Source organism: Colobus angolensis, unplaced genomic scaffold (assembly GCF_000951035.1).
Source record: "Colobus angolensis palliatus isolate OR3802 unplaced genomic scaffold, Cang.pa_1.0 Scaffold46, whole genome shotgun sequence".
Lineage (NCBI taxonomy): Eukaryota > Metazoa > Chordata > Mammalia > Primates > Cercopithecidae > Colobus > Colobus angolensis.
Window position 1 is genome coordinate 3,910,964 of NW_012118043.1, and position 17,863 is coordinate 3,928,826.

Consider the following 17,863-nt stretch of genomic DNA (forward strand, 5'->3'; position numbering starts at 1 on the left):
AGACTGAAAAGGAGTGGCGAGGGAGAAGGGAGGAGAACTGGGAAGATGTGTTGTGAAAGCCGAAAGCCGTGGAAGGGAATGTTTCAAAAGGGAGTGATCAGTGAGTCAAGCGTTGGTGAGACTTCCAATAAGGGAGGACAATATTTCCATTTGGTTTCATGACATGGAGGCTACTGGAGACGCCAGCACAATCTGTGTATGTGGCGTTGTGCTGGCAGAACCCAGACAGTGTGTGCTGAGGGGAGTGTGGAACACGGCAAATTGAAATAGGAAATTCAGTAGCTCATTCCCCAACTTCGGCCTTAAAGAAGAAGGAGAGGCTTTGAGAGTCTTAAGGCTACTTATGTTGATGGGAGTAACTAGCAAAGAAGAAGAAGGCAATGGCAGACAGAAGCAATAAACTGAGAAGGAAAGTTTCCACAAAGGTGCGAGGGGCTGGCTCCAGAGGACTCGCAGAAGGCACGACTCCAGTTCGGAGGCGGTGTCCCCTCTCTCGGAGGAGGAAAAGAAGAGAGATGGTATAAAGATGACTCGGAGGTTTGGTGGGGATCTCGAGGACATTTTCTGCTATGCTTCTCTTCTTCCTGGAAAATAGGCAGGGTCACCTCTGAGAGGGAGAAGGGAGTGGCAGCACGGGAGGTTAGGAGAATGAGAAAGAATCTGAAAAACCGCTGTGGAAATCGGAGAGTAGGCTGATCTCCAGCCTGTCACTCTGCTGAAGGCCCGTTTGTGTAATCAGTTGTCTGAGGGCAGGCACAGGAAAAACAGATTTCTCTGCAGATTCATACAGGGCTAAAGGACAGAGGGGAAGGACCTTAAGGCATTGTGTAGAAAATAATTGAAATAATGGACCATGGAGATGAAATAGAATTGCTAAGGAAGTAAAGACAGGCTAGGGTTGATGGGTTGGGAAAAATGAGAGCAGCCAATGTGTTGAACCATCAAAGATGGAAGAAAACGTAGTCATAGAGTAATTAAATAAATAAGCTTGAAGGGGAGAACGCAGGATGCCAGCAGGTCTAAATTTGATAGACTGACAATGAACAGCCATAGCATGAAGACATCTGAGGCCGGAACTGAGTGTCTAGGAAAGTCCCTGGCGTAGATGAGGCCACGGGACTGCGGGATCAGGCATGGGAGGGTGAACCCACAGAAACAGTCTCGGGGACACAGCCAGGGAGGGCCGAGAACCGGGGACCAGCTTTGTGAGTGAAGGGCAAGGAGACAGGTGACAGTTAAAATGAGCAGGGAAGGAGAGAGCCAGTGACTCGCAGGCCAGACAGCAGGCCCCACCAAAGCGGGAGAAGGGCATGTGGGACGCCCACCCCACTTCCAGACTGACCTTCCGAGGCTGAGAAGCAGTGGGTTCCCACTGGGCCCGGGAAAGGGCCCGCCATCAGAGACACCACAACTTTTTGACTCGGTTAATTGAGTAAATTTAAAAATTTACGGCTGAAGTGAGTTTCCCAACTTCTGGAACAGTGGTGTGACTCTTCCCTTGCAAACACCTTCTGAGCTCTTTTTAAAAATGCATATTTAACCTATTATATGTATTTTAACATTAAATTACATATGTTTTAATATTGCTATGTGCTTCAGATTCTTTTTGGAGTTAAGTAGGGGGTACAGGCTGGGCGCTGTGGCTTACGCCTGTAATCCCAGCACTTTAGGAGGCCAAGGCAGGCAAATCACCTGAGGTCAGGAGTTCAAGACCAGCCTGGCCAACATGGCGAACCCTAGTCTCTACTAAAAATACAAAAGTTGACCACGTGTGGTGGTACACACCTGTATTCCCAGCTACTCTGGAAGCTGAGGCAGGAGAATCACTTGAACCCGGGAGGCAGAGCTTGCAGTGAGCTAAGATCACACCACTCCCAGAGTGAGACTCCATCTCAAAACAAACAAATAAATAATAAATTAACAGAGGAGTTGGTGGGGCCTGTTGGAAGAGCAATGTTACAATTGCGGATATTCACCCAACAAGGGCAATTCTGTTATCGCAGTTCTGTTTAGTTTTTCCTAGCATATTGTCACACAGAAAGAAACAATTAGCAACTATTTTTGAAATATTTTTAAGGTGATTATGAGGATGAACTATTTTCACGTTGTTAACCCAGGGTTTCTCAGCCTTGGCACTGTTTATATTTTGGGCCAGATCCTTCTGTGTTGCCGGGACTGTCCTTTTCTCTATGGGATGTCAGCAGCGTCTCTGGCATTTACCCACTAGATGCTAGCAGCACCCTCTAGTTGTGATAACCAGAAATGTTTCTAGATATTGCCAGATGTCTACTGGGGGCAGCATCACCTGTACTTACTTGTACTTAAGAACTGCTGTGTGTGTTTTGTCTGTTTGGTTTACTTTTAAATTTGTCTGCTTCTTAGTTCTTAAGACCCTTATAGCCAGTGCCAGGCTCAAAATAAATATTTAGTGATTGGTTGCATCTAATTACAGATGTAACACACTTTACACATGAACAGTATTTCTAAAAACCTATACTACTCATGTTGAGGCAATTGCATATTTTAAGGACGTCCTCAGGGGAACACCCTAGGATTCCTTTTGTAAAGTGAGGGATTAAGCTACGTTCTGTGAGTTCCCATTTGTTGTTCTGGGTTTTTCTAAACAGGGCACACACTCAGAGTATGTCTGTATTTTCTTATAGCATTAGTTTTATACAAAGGAAGAAGAGAACAGGGCTACATTTGTGCTATCTTTGATCCCAGGTTTAAAATTCAGTAGAGGGTATTGAGTTGCCCTGGTGAAAGTAGAGCAGTAGTTGGTAGCATGGAGAATTTCTTTTGCATGGTTTTAAATTTTGTCTTCGCAGTGATAGATGGGTGGCTCAGGGAAATAAATGATAAGTTTAAATGGGTGGATTCGGAACTAAAGACCAGTTATGCTTGAATTCACTTTTCCTGAAACTTATGTCTTCTTTGAATTAAGGTTTAAAGCCCACGGTGGTCCTGTGTCAACAACAGTGTAGACGGACGGGGACTCTGGAGGGCAACTATTGTTCAAGTGACTTTGGTAAGAAAGAAAAGCCAGTCTTTTTCTCTTTAACCAGAAACTTGAGGCTGCATGCTTCATCTCAAAGGAATTCCTATGAATTTATGGCGAAGGGTCAGTAACACCACTCGTTTATCCAAGAAAATACTTGCCTGTACACGAGAATGGTCAAATTGTTAGATTTCACAACTGAGAAAAATATGGATTTAGAAAATATAATTTTTGTCCTGTAAGTTTAATAATTTGGGTCTTGTTACATGGTACTGCCACACTGTGTATTCTGGCTGACTATTCCTGCAAAAAACCTATATACTTTTTTCCTCACATATTTTTCATATGCAGAGTATTTTTTCACACATCTGTACTTCAACTTAAGTAAATTAAAAACATACCCAAACTTATATTCAGAAGCTGGCCTCTCTCAGAAGAAATTCAAGTATTTCCCCTGTACTGCCTTTCCAAAGTACTGAAGCAAAAGTTGGAAATCTGGAGTCCATTTGGAAACTCTTACAAACTGGAACCTGAGGAGGTATTCTTTAATGATTTAGAATTTTCAGAGTTTTTTCCAACGGAAAAATTGTACCATCTATGAAAGCTACTTAAGAGCGAAAGATACAAAATTTAATTATCTCAGTTATTTTTTAAGTGGCTTAAAAGGAACATTTAAGACAAATCTGATCAGGAAGACCAAGTTGCTATGGCCTAAATAGGTTTCCCCAAACCAGACTTCCCCAGAGAGGCTTTGCTTGCTTTTTCTGTGCCTTGAAGTGACTTCTGTAGTCCAGACGAGCTGTATCATAGTGAAGGTGGGAAGACACTGAAGACTCTGGGGCCCTAAACCTTACTAGAGTTCACATGCTGAAATTCAGATAACTGGCATAAAAGTGAAAGCAACACCACGTGTAACTGCTACCACGTCCGGTTTACTCTTCTGTAGGAGGTGCTTCAGGAAGTCTCCCTCCCTGTGTCTTGGGAGCCACTGATTCCACCTGACTATACACTGAATTTTGCAGTGAACACTCATCACACAGGATCGAAGTAAAGCATCACAGGAATTCTGATTTTACGAACACTGCACACTGCCTGAGCAGTGAGTGTTCACTTTATTCTGAAGGAGTCAGATTAACCCAGTCCAAAACTTGATTTATTCCATTAATGTGACCACTTACATGGCAAAATGACCAAATCTATCACTAGCCACTGGTTCTCAACCAGGGCTGGTAATGGTTCCATGTTAGATTACTGCATTTTTCTGGTTGTCACAATAACTAGGAACTGCTACTGATTTTTCTAGGAAGGACAAGGCTGGTAAAAAATGTATTCGGTCCAGGTGAGGTGGCTCACACCTGTAATCCCTGCACTTTGGGAGGCTGAGGCAGGCGGATCACCTGAGGTCGGGAGTTCGAGACCAGCCTGACCAGCATGGAGAAACCCTGTCTCTACTAAAAATGCAAAATTAGCTGGGTATGGTGGCACATGCCTGTAATCCCAGCTACTTGGGAGGCTGAGGCAGGAGAATTGATTGAACCTGGGAGGCGGAGGTTGTGGTGAGCTGAGATCACACCATTGCACTCCAGCCTGGTCAATAAGAGTGAAACTCCATCTCAGAACGAACAAACAAACAAACAAACAAACAAAACCATATTCAGTGCAAGTCCTGCACCACGAGGAACTGTCCTCACTCAAGCCCCCAGAATGCCGGAAGCACCTGCATGAGAAAGACAACATCTTTCCTTCTGTGGCACTAAAGAGAGACTTTTCTCAGAGTGTCTGATGGAAAAAATGGGATTACGTAATGAAAATCAACTGAATTTCACTAGAGTTTTTTTAAGAAAAAAAATGTTTAAGTTAATACCTCAGTTCTATACTTCAGCTTGTTAAATGAAATAAACAAGAGTGGATAAGAAAGAGAATAGAGCACAGAAGACAGAGCTTTACTGATAATTAGACAGAGGTGAGGACCCAGGGAATGAACAAAAGTTCGGGAAGAAAGGACAGCTACAGAGAAGGGTGAGGAGAACACAGAAAGGTGGCTACACACCCACACCGACTCAAAGACTCACATCTTAGTGGCCCAAACCCCCATTGCGCAATCTCTTAGCATGGTGTTGGCTCTACAGATACAAGGTCTTTTTGAGTATTCACAGGTAGAGCCTCATAAGCCAGACTATCCCCTATCTGACAATCAACCACATGTTGGATAAAACATTTTAAAGAGTTTCAGCCTTGGCAATCGACCGCAGTGTGGCAAGTATTTAGGCTTCTCTTCTAGTTATCAGTCCCCAACAACCAGGGTAACGTGACAGCTCCAACCTGCATTTTGGTGACAAATGTACAAAAGCAAATGTGAAACCTCTATGAGGGCCTTTTCTTTAACATTAAAATATTTCGTATCTGAAACTTAGAAGAATGTAAACTTGTTTTTCAGTTCTGCTTGCATTTGTCTTCACTGTCACATCATTTCAAAATGTTTTCTTCTGCAGTGTTAGCCGGCACTGTCATCACAACCGTCACTCGTGGTGGGAGTTTGCACGCCACAGTCTCGATCATCAACATCTACAAAGAGGGAAATTTGGCGATTCAGCAGGCGGGCAAGAACATGAGTGCCAGGCTCACTGTGGTCTGCAAGCAGTGCCCTCTCCTCAGAAGAGGTGAGTAGGGAGAAAACTGGGTCTCTCTGAGCAAGCCATGGATTTTCCATGCTATGGTTGGTCTAGGGAAGTAAAATCAGGGCTAATATGTTGCCCACTTCTTTCAGAGCAGGAAGGCCTTTGGAGTCAGGAAGGATTGGGGTCTCATCCAAGTCCTTGTAACTTGTGGCAGAAGAAGGGGTAGTGGACATGATGAACAAGTGAAAGAAGTGTTTGAAGTTGAGTCAATAAGCAACAGACACACAGAGCAGTGCAGGGTGGAGAGATTTTAGATTATTGCACTTAAGGTGCCAGTACTATCTAGGTTTAAAGAAAATATCCAGCAGCCAACAGGAAATGCAGACCCGACGTTCAGAAGAGGGAGGTATATCTGGGCTAGACTGAAAGATCTGGGAATCATTTGCAGAGATAGGATATTAAGTCCATGGATGGGAATGAGTTTATTGAAAGAAATTACGAAAAACAGTTACTCTAGAGCTAGAGGCACATGACTTTTTAGGAATATATATTTAACAACTTATAAAAGTAACATATGTTTCATGGTTTTTAAAAAGTTGAAATAAGTAGGTAAGAGTATTAAAAGTGAAACCCTTTTCCTTTCCCTAGAAGTACTCTGAAAAGTTCCTTCCAGCCAGACATGGTAGCTCATGCCTGTAATCCCAGCATTTTGGGAGGCCAAGGTGGGAGGATTCTTGAGCCCAGAAGTTCGAGACCAGACTGGGTGATGTAGTGAGACCCTATTTCAAAAAAAAAAAAAAATTTAAGTTCCTTCCAGAAAGTTTCTATCCGTATAAAGCATAGGCATATACACTTATGGAATCATACTACACACAAGTTCTGCAATTTTTCCCCTACATAAGCTCTAGACATCTTTCCATAACAGCACATAGAGACAGATTTCTTTCTTTGGAATGGTATCATGCCTGGTATTCCACCACATGATATACCATGATTTCTCAGTTCAACCTCAGCTCATTCCTTTCCTCAGTCTTGTTACGAACATCTCCGACAAGAAACCAAACCAAACCACACACATACACACTCACAATGAGAGAGAGAGAGAGACAGAGAGACAGAGACAGAATATCCACTTCAAGAAAGCTTTACCGTCCCAGCAATTTAGGAGGCTGAGATGGGAGGATTAGTTCAGCCCAAGAGTTAGAGACCAGCCTGGGCAACATAGTGACACCTCCTCTCTACTGAAAATCAAAAAATGTATCCGGATGTGGTGGTGTGCACCTGTGGTCCCAGCTACTCGTGAGGCTGAGGCAGGAGGAATCCGCCTTGAACCTAGTAGGTCGAGGCTGCAGTGAGTCATGATCACACCACTGCACTCCAGCCTGGGTGACAGAGCAAGACTGTCTAAAAAAAGAAAAAATTTAAAAATAAAGCAACCTTTACTGTGAATTCAGATTGTTCAGAAAAGTCAGGAGGCTAGTAGCCTCATGTTGACTCTCCAGAGAGAATCACAAAAGCTCTGTAAAAGAGAAACATTTCTTTCCAGAACTGCCGGAATAGCAGATATTGCACCTCAAGATTCTATAAGGTCTCATAATGCTGCTAGCACTTCAGCCTTGAGGCAGCATTGCTTGCCCAGACTCTCACAGACCACTGTGATGACATGGTCAACCCACACAGGAAAATACAAGAGAAAAAGGACACATTTTCTCTATGACACACCAGGGGAAAGGGAAATTAAAGGAGGAGTTAACACATACCTTTTTTTCTGATTTATTTCTGAGGTAATATAAATATTCAGAGTTACCCAACACTTCAGGCCCCAGTCTAGGCCTAACTTAGCCAGTCACACCAATATATAAAAGCATAGTATAACCAATATAAGTACTCTTGACATTGATGTTTTGCAAGAAACTGTACAAATGCAAGTAGTATATGATCCATCTGTGCCCTCAAGAAGCTTACATAGCATACATGTTTGAGAGGCTGATTAAAGTTCAAGACAACAGCAACATAAGAGAGTGGATCTTTGGTTGCCAAATGCCAAGAAAATCCAGACACATGATGGGATTGAGAAGCCACCTGAGGATGGCCCATCATGGAGCCCTGGAGGCCCCTCAAGGAAGGAGAGTCTTTCACGTTAATGCGGTACAATCTTCCTATCAGGCACTTGGAACCACAACAGACCAACAGCACTGAAGAGCGGGACATGGCTGGATCTAACCACTCAGTCCAGTTTCCTGGTGTGAGCGTAGCCGAAATACCTTACTAGTTGAATTTGGCTTTTTGCTGATGAGAGTCTTAAACCAGATTTTATCATCCAGGCGCAGTGGCGTGTGCCTGTAGTCCCAACTACTTTGGAGTCTGAGGCAGGAGAATTGCTTAAGCTCAGTAGTTGAAGACCAGCCTAGGGAATATGGCAAGACCCCCATCTCTAAAAAGCAAAAACAAGAAGACTCAGATTTTATCCTAGATGGAATACATGTATAATCTTATCATTCGCAGAAGAGAACATTTATCTAGAGGTAACTTACAGTCTAAGTTGTTTCATACATCATACATAGAGAAAAAGATTAATTTCTGTATTCTCTTTCTTTAGGTCTAAATTACATTATCATGGGCCAAGTAGGTGAAGATGGGCGAGGCAAAATCATGCCAAACAGCTTTATCATGATGTTCAAGACCAAGAATCAGAAGCTTCTGAATGCCTTAAAAGACAAGCAGTGTTAACAGTGAACTGTGTCCGTTTGAGCTGTATTCTGCCATTGCCTTTGAAAGATCTTTTTTATCTCAGTAGAAAAAAAAAATACTTATAAAATTACATATTCTGAAAGAGCATTCCGAAAGATGGGACTGATTGACTCTTCACATGATGGAGGTATGAGGCCTCCGAGATAGCTGAGGGAAGTTCTTTGCCTGCTGTCAGAGGAGCAGCTATCTGATGGGAAACCTGCTGACTTAGTGTGGTGATAAGAAGCCAAAAGTGTCAAGCGTTGACGGCTTGGAAGCAGTTTATTATACATCTCTGTAAAAGGATATTTTAGAATTGAGTTGTGTGAAGATGTCAAAAAGAGATTTTAGAAGTGCAATATTTATAGTGATATTTGTTTCACCTTCAAGCCTTTGCCCTGAAGTGTTACAATCTTGTCTTGCGTTTTCTAAATCAATGCTTAATAAAATATTTTTAAAGGATTACAGAACAGCCACTAAACTTCTTTTTATAGATAGTGGGACATTGTAGAAAGAACATTCCCTTTTAGCAATAAGAATAGTGTTATTTATGCATAAGATTCCCTTTGTATCAATTTACGCTTTGCTAAAAGAGCATTCCAAGAATTTCAGGGACTAAATGGATTCAGTAATGTCAGTAGACTATCATTCTTCTATCTGTAGAAACAGAGAATGTTAGTGCTAGAATAATATCTCTCAGGGATCTAGTTCACACTCTTTCATTGTGTAATTGAAACGGAAGCTCAGGTATGTTTAGTGAGTTGCCAGAGCACATGTCTCCTAAGAGACAAAACGATCAAACTAAAGAGTCCTAATTCCAAACCCTTTGCCCTGTCACCAGAATAGCCTTCCCTACCCCCAGAAGAAAACCCTCTTATCCTGATTTGAAGAGTGAAGTACTAAATACTAATACTTAGGTTAGTAAATACTAGCCTATATAATTGGTCATTTTACAGAACTTGAAATTAGAAGTAAGCTTGATACTCCTGGCCTGTTCATCCCCATTTAACTGAATCAGGCTGTATCAGCTAAGAGCCTTTGAGAAATCTATTTTCACTCATTAGTGGAAGAACAGCAAAAGGACCATCATTCACACAGAGCTGCTTAAGGCACAACTGTATGAGTGCAGCAACCAGCCCTGTAGAAGGTTACCACCAGCCAGGGACTGTGGGAGAGCGGACGACCATCCCTATCCAAAGAAGGCTGAAAGAACATTAGGGATGAACAAAGATGTGGGTCACAAACTCTTCCACAGTAGAAGCAAAGTTTTGATAATAAGGGAAAATACTCTTTTAGGTGAAAACAATAATTCCCAGTCCGAGGATGACCAGACATTTAAAGGGTGGCAAAATAGAAGTTCAAAAGGAATATTCCCTCTGTTACAGCAGCTGGGTGAGCATAAGGAAGCTACAAAATTGGGCTGGCAGGCAGGTCAGAAACTGCTCCTATACTTTCCCACTGAGGAGTCATCAGCACCAGGGAATTCTGCAGCTGAGGAAGTACATGAACTAGAAGACCCTGATGACTGGGTGACTGGCTTCCTTGGCCAGTGGCAGCTTTTAGAAAGTTCTCTTAGCCAGCTGAACTTCACAGACCAGCTGCGCCCAGCCAGGATGTGACTATGGACTCCTTATTGATTCCAGCCTTCTCAAAGCAAGTTGCTTCCCTTCAAGAATACATGTCCTGGGACTTAGGAGGGAATCCTAAAGATTTCAGTATTTCTTCCTTCCGAATAGAATCTCCTATTGGTGAATTATAAGCAGCATGCTGGCGGGTATCAACCTTCTTCTGCATGACCAGCGGGAAGACTTCTTTAGGTGAGTGGGGGCTTGTGTCATAGTGGGGTAAAAACTGAGAAGAGTAATCTAAACTACTCATACTATTGACATCTCTGACACAATATTTTACAACTGTTTAAGGGATTCACGGTTAACAGTGTGTGGCACTGGTTTGTCTTTTACTTCAATTATTCAAAACAGAGATAATCAACATGAATCATGAAGCTGCTCTTTCTGGAATAACATCTACTTTGTAACTTCTTTCCTTTTTATAAAATCATTTTTCTATAGTTTGAATGTATCCTCCAAAGTTTACGTGTTGGAAAGTAAATCCTCGGCCGGGCGCGGTGGCTCAAGCCTGTAATCCCAGCACTTTGGGAGGCCGAGACGGGCGGATCACGAGGTCAGGAGATCGAGACCATCCTGGCTAACATGGCGAAACCCCGTCTCTACTAAAAATACAAAAAACTAGCCGGGCGACGTGGCAGGTGCCTGTAGTCCCAGCTACTCGGGAGGCTGAGGCAGGAGAATGGCATGAACCCGGGAGTCGGAGCTTGCAGTGAGCTGAGATCCAGCCACTGCACTCCAGCCTGGGCGGCAGAGTGAGAGAAAAAAAAAAAAAAAGGAAAGTAAATCCTCAATGCAACAGTGTTGAGAGATGGGCTCTTTTATGAGGCAGAGCCCTCATGAATGGATTAATGACATTATCACGAGAGTGGGTTAGTTATCGTGAGAATGGGTCCTTGGTAAAAGGATGAATTTGGCCCCCTGCATTCCCCATTCCATCTGTCTCTTTCTCTTTTGGGCATGCACATGTGTTGATGTGTTCATGTGTTCATGTGCTCTCTTGCCTTTCTGCCTTCTGCCATGGGTTGGTGCTGCGAGAAGGCTGTCAGCAGATGTGGGCCCTTGACTCTGGACTTCCCAGCCTCCAGAACTGTAAGTAATAAATATCTGTTCTTTATAAATTACCCAGTCTCAGATATTCTGTTATAGCAGCACAGAACGGACTAAGACACCTTTATTTTGACTGAGGTTTAGTTTCCTTAGTTATAATTTGAGGGAGTTAGACTACATAACTTTTGGGATCCCATACTATTTTCTCTTTTAGGAATTGCTTATTTTTCAAGAAAGTTGATGAGGTTTTTGTTTTTAATAAGTATTTATACTTGGGGAATCAAATACACATGAAGAATGAATAGGTGACCGTACTAACATATCACGAAACATTTCAAAATTCTAAATAAATCTCACTGTTTCAGAGCATCTTGCTAGCTTGATTTTCATCCTTTGAATTCCCGTAAACGAACATTTAAGAATTTTGCCAAGTTCCAAAGTCTTAAATTCCATTATTTATTTACTTGCAAGTTAACCTTAATTGGAAGACATTTACCTTCTTTTCTTTCATATGTTAATAGACCATTGCTACCAGGCTCCCATTTACTTCTGGACTATTTAAATAGTATCAACTAACAACAAAAAAAATCTCCCTTAAAGAAAAGCCCTATAATTAAACAGCCACTAATCAGAAAGTTCTAACGTGAGTTAGGTAATATTAATCAGAGACACCTTTTGCTTTAGTTCATGGATTTAAGCAAACAAATTTATATATTTTTATATAAATGGAAACAAAAAAATCTGCAATTAAATTCAATTAGCAAGCAAACGTTTTTTAAAAAGGTTTGACCTAAGTATTTTAAAGACGTCATATTGAGAGAGAGAAAGATAAAAATATTAACTTAGGACTTTGATAACTTAAGTATTTCCATCAATTTATGTAGGGTAATATAATAAAATAATAATATAAATAGAGCATAAATAATATAAATACAGCATCAACATTTAAAACCAGCAGAGGAAAAAAAAGAAGTTACAGAAAGTGAAACCAGGAAAAGTACAACAAAGTAAGGTAAAAATACAAACATATCAATAATTTCAATAAATACCTAAACTAAATACTGAAAGTTATACGTCAAAATGGTCAGACTGGCTGAGAAAAAGAAATACAACTATGTGCTGTTTGAAAGAGACATCTAAAACATGAGGACCCAGAAAAGTTGAAAGGGATAGAAAAAGATAAATATGGTATACCAGGCAAACATTAACCAAAACAAAATGGTATGGTTTTATTAATACTAGAAAAAAAATACTTAAAGGCATTACTCAAGATGAAGAGAGTTACCAGGAGATATAACAATTCTAAATTTGCACACAGCTAATAAAATCCTTCAAAATATATAACAAAATCTGATATAGTATAAATAGAAATGGACAAGTTCACCATCATAACAGGAGGTTTTAACATGTTTCTCTTAGTAATTGACAGATTTAAAAGAGAAAACATTAAAAATATAGAAGTGTTGAACCACACAATTAGCTAGATTTACCTAACACACATACATAGAACAGAACCAAGGGCGCATTATTTTTGAGCTCATATGGAACAATTTCAGAACTTGCCATGTACCATGGAGCAAAGTCCAACAAATTCCAAACAAGTAGTATCAGATAGCCTTCTCTAACAACAGTAAACAACTAGAAATTAATAAAAAGTAAACAACAAAAAACATAAGAAAAAAATTGGAAATTAAGAAATGTACTTTCAACTCACGATAAAAGGAAACCATAATGGAAAACAAAATATTAAAAACTGAACAATAGAAAAACTGCATTTTAAAATGTATGAAATGCAGCTTAACCAATACTTTAAAATTTATAATCTTACGTGTTTTCATTATAAAAGAAAGGGTGGAAATTTGTGAATGACACAAATTGGGAACTTAGTAAAAGGAAAACAGCATAAACTTTTAAAAGGTAGGAGAAAATAGCATAGAGCAGAAATTGAATAAAATTGTCATCTTAAATAATAGAAAAAAGGAGCCGGGCGTGGTGGCTCAAGCCTGTAATCCCAGCACTTTGGGAGGCCGAGACGGGCGGATCACGAGGTCAGGAGATCGAGACCATCCTGGCGAACACGGTGAAACCCCGTCTCTACTAAAAAATACAAAAAACTAGCCGGCGACGTGGCGGGCGCCTGTAGTCCCAGCTACTGGGGAGGCTGAGGCAGGAGAATGGCGGGAACCTGGGAGGCGGAGCTTGCAGTGAGCTGAGATCCGGCCACTGCACTCCAGACCGGGCGGCAGAGCGAGACTCCGCCTCAAAAAAAATAAAAAAATAAAAAAATAAAAAAAAAAGGAAAAGCCAAATGTTCTTTAAAATGACTAATGTAATTGACAAAACTCTGATCAGATTAAGCAAGAAAAGAAGTAAAAACAGATAAATAAACCAATTTTGTATTGAAAGAGGACTTTACTGCAGATTTTTCAGAATCTTGAAAGGTAATAAGATACTATGAATCACTTTATGCTCATAGATTTGAAAACTTAGGTAAAGTGGACAAATTCCGAGGGGGAAGGTGAAGCTGGGTATTGAGAACTTAACACAGACTCAAGTAGAAATAGAATACCTAAATAGTCCTATAATCATTAAAGAAATTTAACCTGTAGTTTAAAATATTTCCTCAAATAAAACTTGGGGCCTAGTTTTACCTGGAAGGCCTACCAAACATTTAAGTGATAAATACTATCAATCTAACATAAACTATTCCAGAATAAAGAAGGAACACTTTATGTTCCAACATAAAGAAGGAACACTCAGCAGTTCTTTTTATGAGATTAATATAATCTTAATACCAAAATTTAGAGACAGTAGGAACCAGGAAAATCTCCAGTCCACTTGCTTCCACCTATGAACATAGGTGCGAATATTGTAAACAAAACATTGTCAAACAAAATTCAGCAAACAAAACAGATCATGATCAAGTTGGGTTTATCCCAGGTATGCATGGTTGATTTAACATTAGAAAACCAATGAACGTAATGGGTGCGGCACACAAACATGGCACATGTATACATATGTAACAAATCTGTATGTTGTGCACGTGTACCCTAGAACTTAAAGTATAATAATAATAAAAAAAAAATCAGTGAACATACTTTACAGAATAAATAGATCTACAATACTAACTAGGGAGACTGAGGTGCAACGAAACCTTCAGGCTCTAAAAAGCACCACGGATCTTTCTTGGTACCAATGTCTTCAGAAGGATATAGCACAGGGATGAGAGTTTAACAGGACAGTGTCAGAATTTATTTTTCTGTGAGAATCCTTGTAGCATTCTGGCAGAAGTTTACACAGCCAGACATTAGCTGTTTTCTTTTGCCTCCCTAGATGATGTCTCAGAATCAAGGAGGAAAAAAAGATTCAGTCAGGTGAACACAAGTGGGTGTAGACACACCAGCTGAAAGGTCACATCTCCACAGAAGCCAGTATCTCTTACAACTCCATAGCACAGCTTCCTGACTTCTCATAGATGACGTGCCTAGTTGTAAGAGTTACGCACTCAGGAAAGCGCAGCCAATGTCCCTCCATCAGGTATTCGCAGTTCAAGGATTGTTCCCCCCAATCCAGATGCAGTTTACCTATCGGCTCATTTTTACCATAAGCAAGTATGCCTAGCAACATAGCTGACCTACTGTATTGTCAGATTACTAGGTAACCTAAACTATAGTTAAACAAAGGTCAAATTCTTAACGGAATGGGGAAAGGTACTGTTAAGCCCTGTTCACAATAGATGGAGAACATTCATTTGATTTTAATAATTTAGAAAAAGCATTTAATCTAATTCAACATTTATTCCTGACAAAAAATTAACCCTGAGAAAACTATGAATAGAAAGAAATGTCCTTAAGTTGACAAGAAAATCTGCAGCAAAGCTCATACTTAATGGTGAAATATTGAAAGCATTTCTGTTAAGATCAGTGGTAAGACTCGAATGCCTGAAATTGTCATATGTATTAGAAATTGTACTGAGGGATCTAGACAGTGTGGTAAGGCAAGACAATGAAATATGTGATATAAGGATTGGAAAGGGAGAAACAAGACTATTATAGTAGAGAGATGTTATGCTTATCCAGATAGAAAAACCCAAGGTAACCTGCAGGTGATTCAAATAGAAAATTTCCCATGCTTATTATCTCTTAGGTGTGTAAATAAACCCTAGCCTAAGGACAAAATATTGATTTTTTTTTTTAACCTTTTATAATTAAGAGCCTTGAATTCAGGACCCTTTGCACAAAAAGCCTTTTTCTCCCCCCCGCCCCCCGCCTTGGAGACGAAATTTCCCTCTTTTGCCCAGGGTGGAGTGAAGTGGCACAATCTTGGCTCACTGCAACCTCCGCCCCCTGGGTTCAAGCAGTTCTTCTGCCTCAGCCTCCCGAGTAGCTGGGATTACAGGTGCCCGCCACCACGCCCAGCTAATTTTTGTATTTTTTTTTAGTAGAGATGAGGTTTCACCATGTTGGCCAGGGTGGTCTTGAACTCCTTACCTCAGGTGATCCTCTGCCTTGGCCTCCCAAAGTGCTGGGATTATAGGCGTGAGCCACCACGCTGGGCCACGAATAGCCTCTTTTTGACAGAGGCTCTCTGGATGTACAAGTGTGGGATTGCCCATGGATGCACGGAATCGGGTGTTCTGGGTGAGTAGCTCTAGAATATACATAAAAATTAAGTCAACAATTGAGTTTAAAAGGCTAAAATTTGATTAGATATAAATGAAACATCTTTGCTTGAAGGATGTTCTTGTAGCATTCTAATACTAAGATTGGGTTAGATTTCAACAATGAGATGAAGCTTTTAAGTATAGAAACCTATTAAAATTTACAAGCTGAAAGCAAGACTTCATACATCTGATTAATTCATCTCATAAAAAAACTGATATTAATAGTAACATAAGGCAGGTAAGAGCCTCCTGAGTGAAAAGGGAAAAGACTTGGATTCTCATTCACAGCGTGGCAATGGAATAACTTTAGTTTCCTTATCTGTAACATGAAGTTGAATTGGATCCTTTCTGAGATCCCTTATGGTCTTAAATGGTTTCTGGATCCTTGAATATTCCATTTTTTTTTTTTTTTTTTTTTTTTGAGATGGAGTTTCACTCTGCTGACCAGGCTGGAGTGCAATGGCGTGATCTCAGCTCACTGCATCCTTTGCCTCCCAGGTTCAAACTATTCTCCTCCTCAGCCTCCTGAGTAGCTAGGATTACAGCCGCACACCACCACACCCAGTTTCACTATGTTGGCCAGGCTGATCTGGAACTCCTGACCTCAGGTGATCCACCCCCACCTCATCCTCCTAAAGTGCTGAGATTACAGGTGTGAGCCACCACGCCTGGCTGAATATTCAAACTGATAAGGAAAGAAAGTGGCACAGAAATGAAATTCACCAGTCTGTGTGCTCTAAACACTGGTCCCTTCTGGTCTGGTTGTTACTTTCGGAGGCTAACTCCCCCTTTCCTACGACGTTCACTACCTACCTGTCCATCCTCTTCCTCCAACTCTTGTTCATCTTGCTGTCTCTGCTTGACACTTGTCATAAAAGTTTTTAACAAATTAGTCATTTAGAAAAGTAGGGACTTAAGCTCTGTTTGCTGACCAAGATGAACCTACAATGAGAAGCTAATTCAAAAATGGAAAGTTTTTGGATATGTATTGACTGATAGGAAAAATAAATTGAATTCAGTATCTCGAGTCAGTCAGTATATAAACTTGGACAAATTACTCAAAATGTTAGTTTTCCTGTGTATTAAATTAGAAGGTTGAAGTAGGGAATCTGGGTTTTCTTTTAATCCAGTTTGAGAAAATAGGATCTGGAACATACAATTGTTAAGATATTTAATAAACTAGATGTCATTCCTATAATATTTACACTAATGGATAATGGCTAAATTTTCATTGAATAACTTTGTGCCATTCAACATTAATACCATACTTAGAGTGAGGATACAGAAGAGAATGAGAGAACTGTTCCTTCCTGTGCCTGGTCTTGTTTTACAGCTTTTCAAAAGAAAGAGGCTGGGTGTAGTAGCACACTCCTGTGGTCCCAGCTACTTGGGAGGCTGAGGTAGGAGGTTCTCTTTAGCCCAGAAGTTGGAGGCTGTAGTGTGCTCTGATGGCCCCTGTGAATAGCCACTGTACTTCCAGCCTGGCAAATATCGTGAGACTCTGTCACTGGGTTCAGCGAGGGTGGGTGGGAGAAGAAGACATCTGCATTCAAGCAAACACAGAAAATATTGTGATTGCTTTTTCTGTTGAAATAAAAATGGAGGAAATGAATTTTAAAATGAGAAGCTGAATTACCTCACAGAATTAATTCAATTTCTGAATGAATTACTGAGGCAGCTTGTGTATTTTCCTCCTTAAAATTCTTAAAACAGCACGCAATCATTTTATCTTTCTTCTTTTTTTTTTTTTTTTTTGAGACGGAGTTTCACTCTTGTTGCCCAGGCTGGAGTGCAATGGCGCAATCTCGGCTCACTGCAACCTCTGCCTCCCGGGTTCAAATGATTCTCCTGCCTCAGCCTCCTGAGTAGCTGGGATTACAGGCATGCGCCACCACGCCCAGCTAATTTTGTATTTTTAGTAGAGACAGGGTTTCTCCATGTTGGTCACGCTGGTCTCAAACTTCCGACCTCAGGTGATTCACCTGCTTTGGCCTCCCAAAGTGCTGGGATTACAGGCGTGAGCCACGACGCCCAGCCCATTTTATCTTTCAGTTAAGAATAAATTTACCTAAAATTGAAGGATGGATTAAATAACCTTTCTAATGGGGAGAGAGAGAGGGAGAGATAATTTTCCAGATTGCTGGTAGCAGGATGAAAAAAAAGGAACTTACCTATCACA

The 17,863-nt window shown here is 40.7% G+C and overlaps 1 protein-coding gene across 1 annotated transcript in view; it reads left to right on the plus strand.

Moving 5' to 3' along the window:
* PCOLCE2 (procollagen C-endopeptidase enhancer 2) overlaps positions 1–8,818 on the plus strand; it is a 72,860-nt gene extending 64,042 nt beyond the window's left edge. The window contains exons 7-9 of the mRNA XM_011958077.1: positions 2,945–3,028; positions 5,491–5,658; positions 8,216–8,818. Of these exons, the coding sequence (XP_011813467.1) occupies positions 2,945–3,028; positions 5,491–5,658; positions 8,216–8,346 (383 nt within the window). The 3' untranslated portion in view covers positions 8,347–8,818. The remainder of the gene's footprint in view (positions 1–2,944; positions 3,029–5,490; positions 5,659–8,215) is intronic.
* Positions 8,819–17,863: the final 9,045 nt, after the last annotated feature.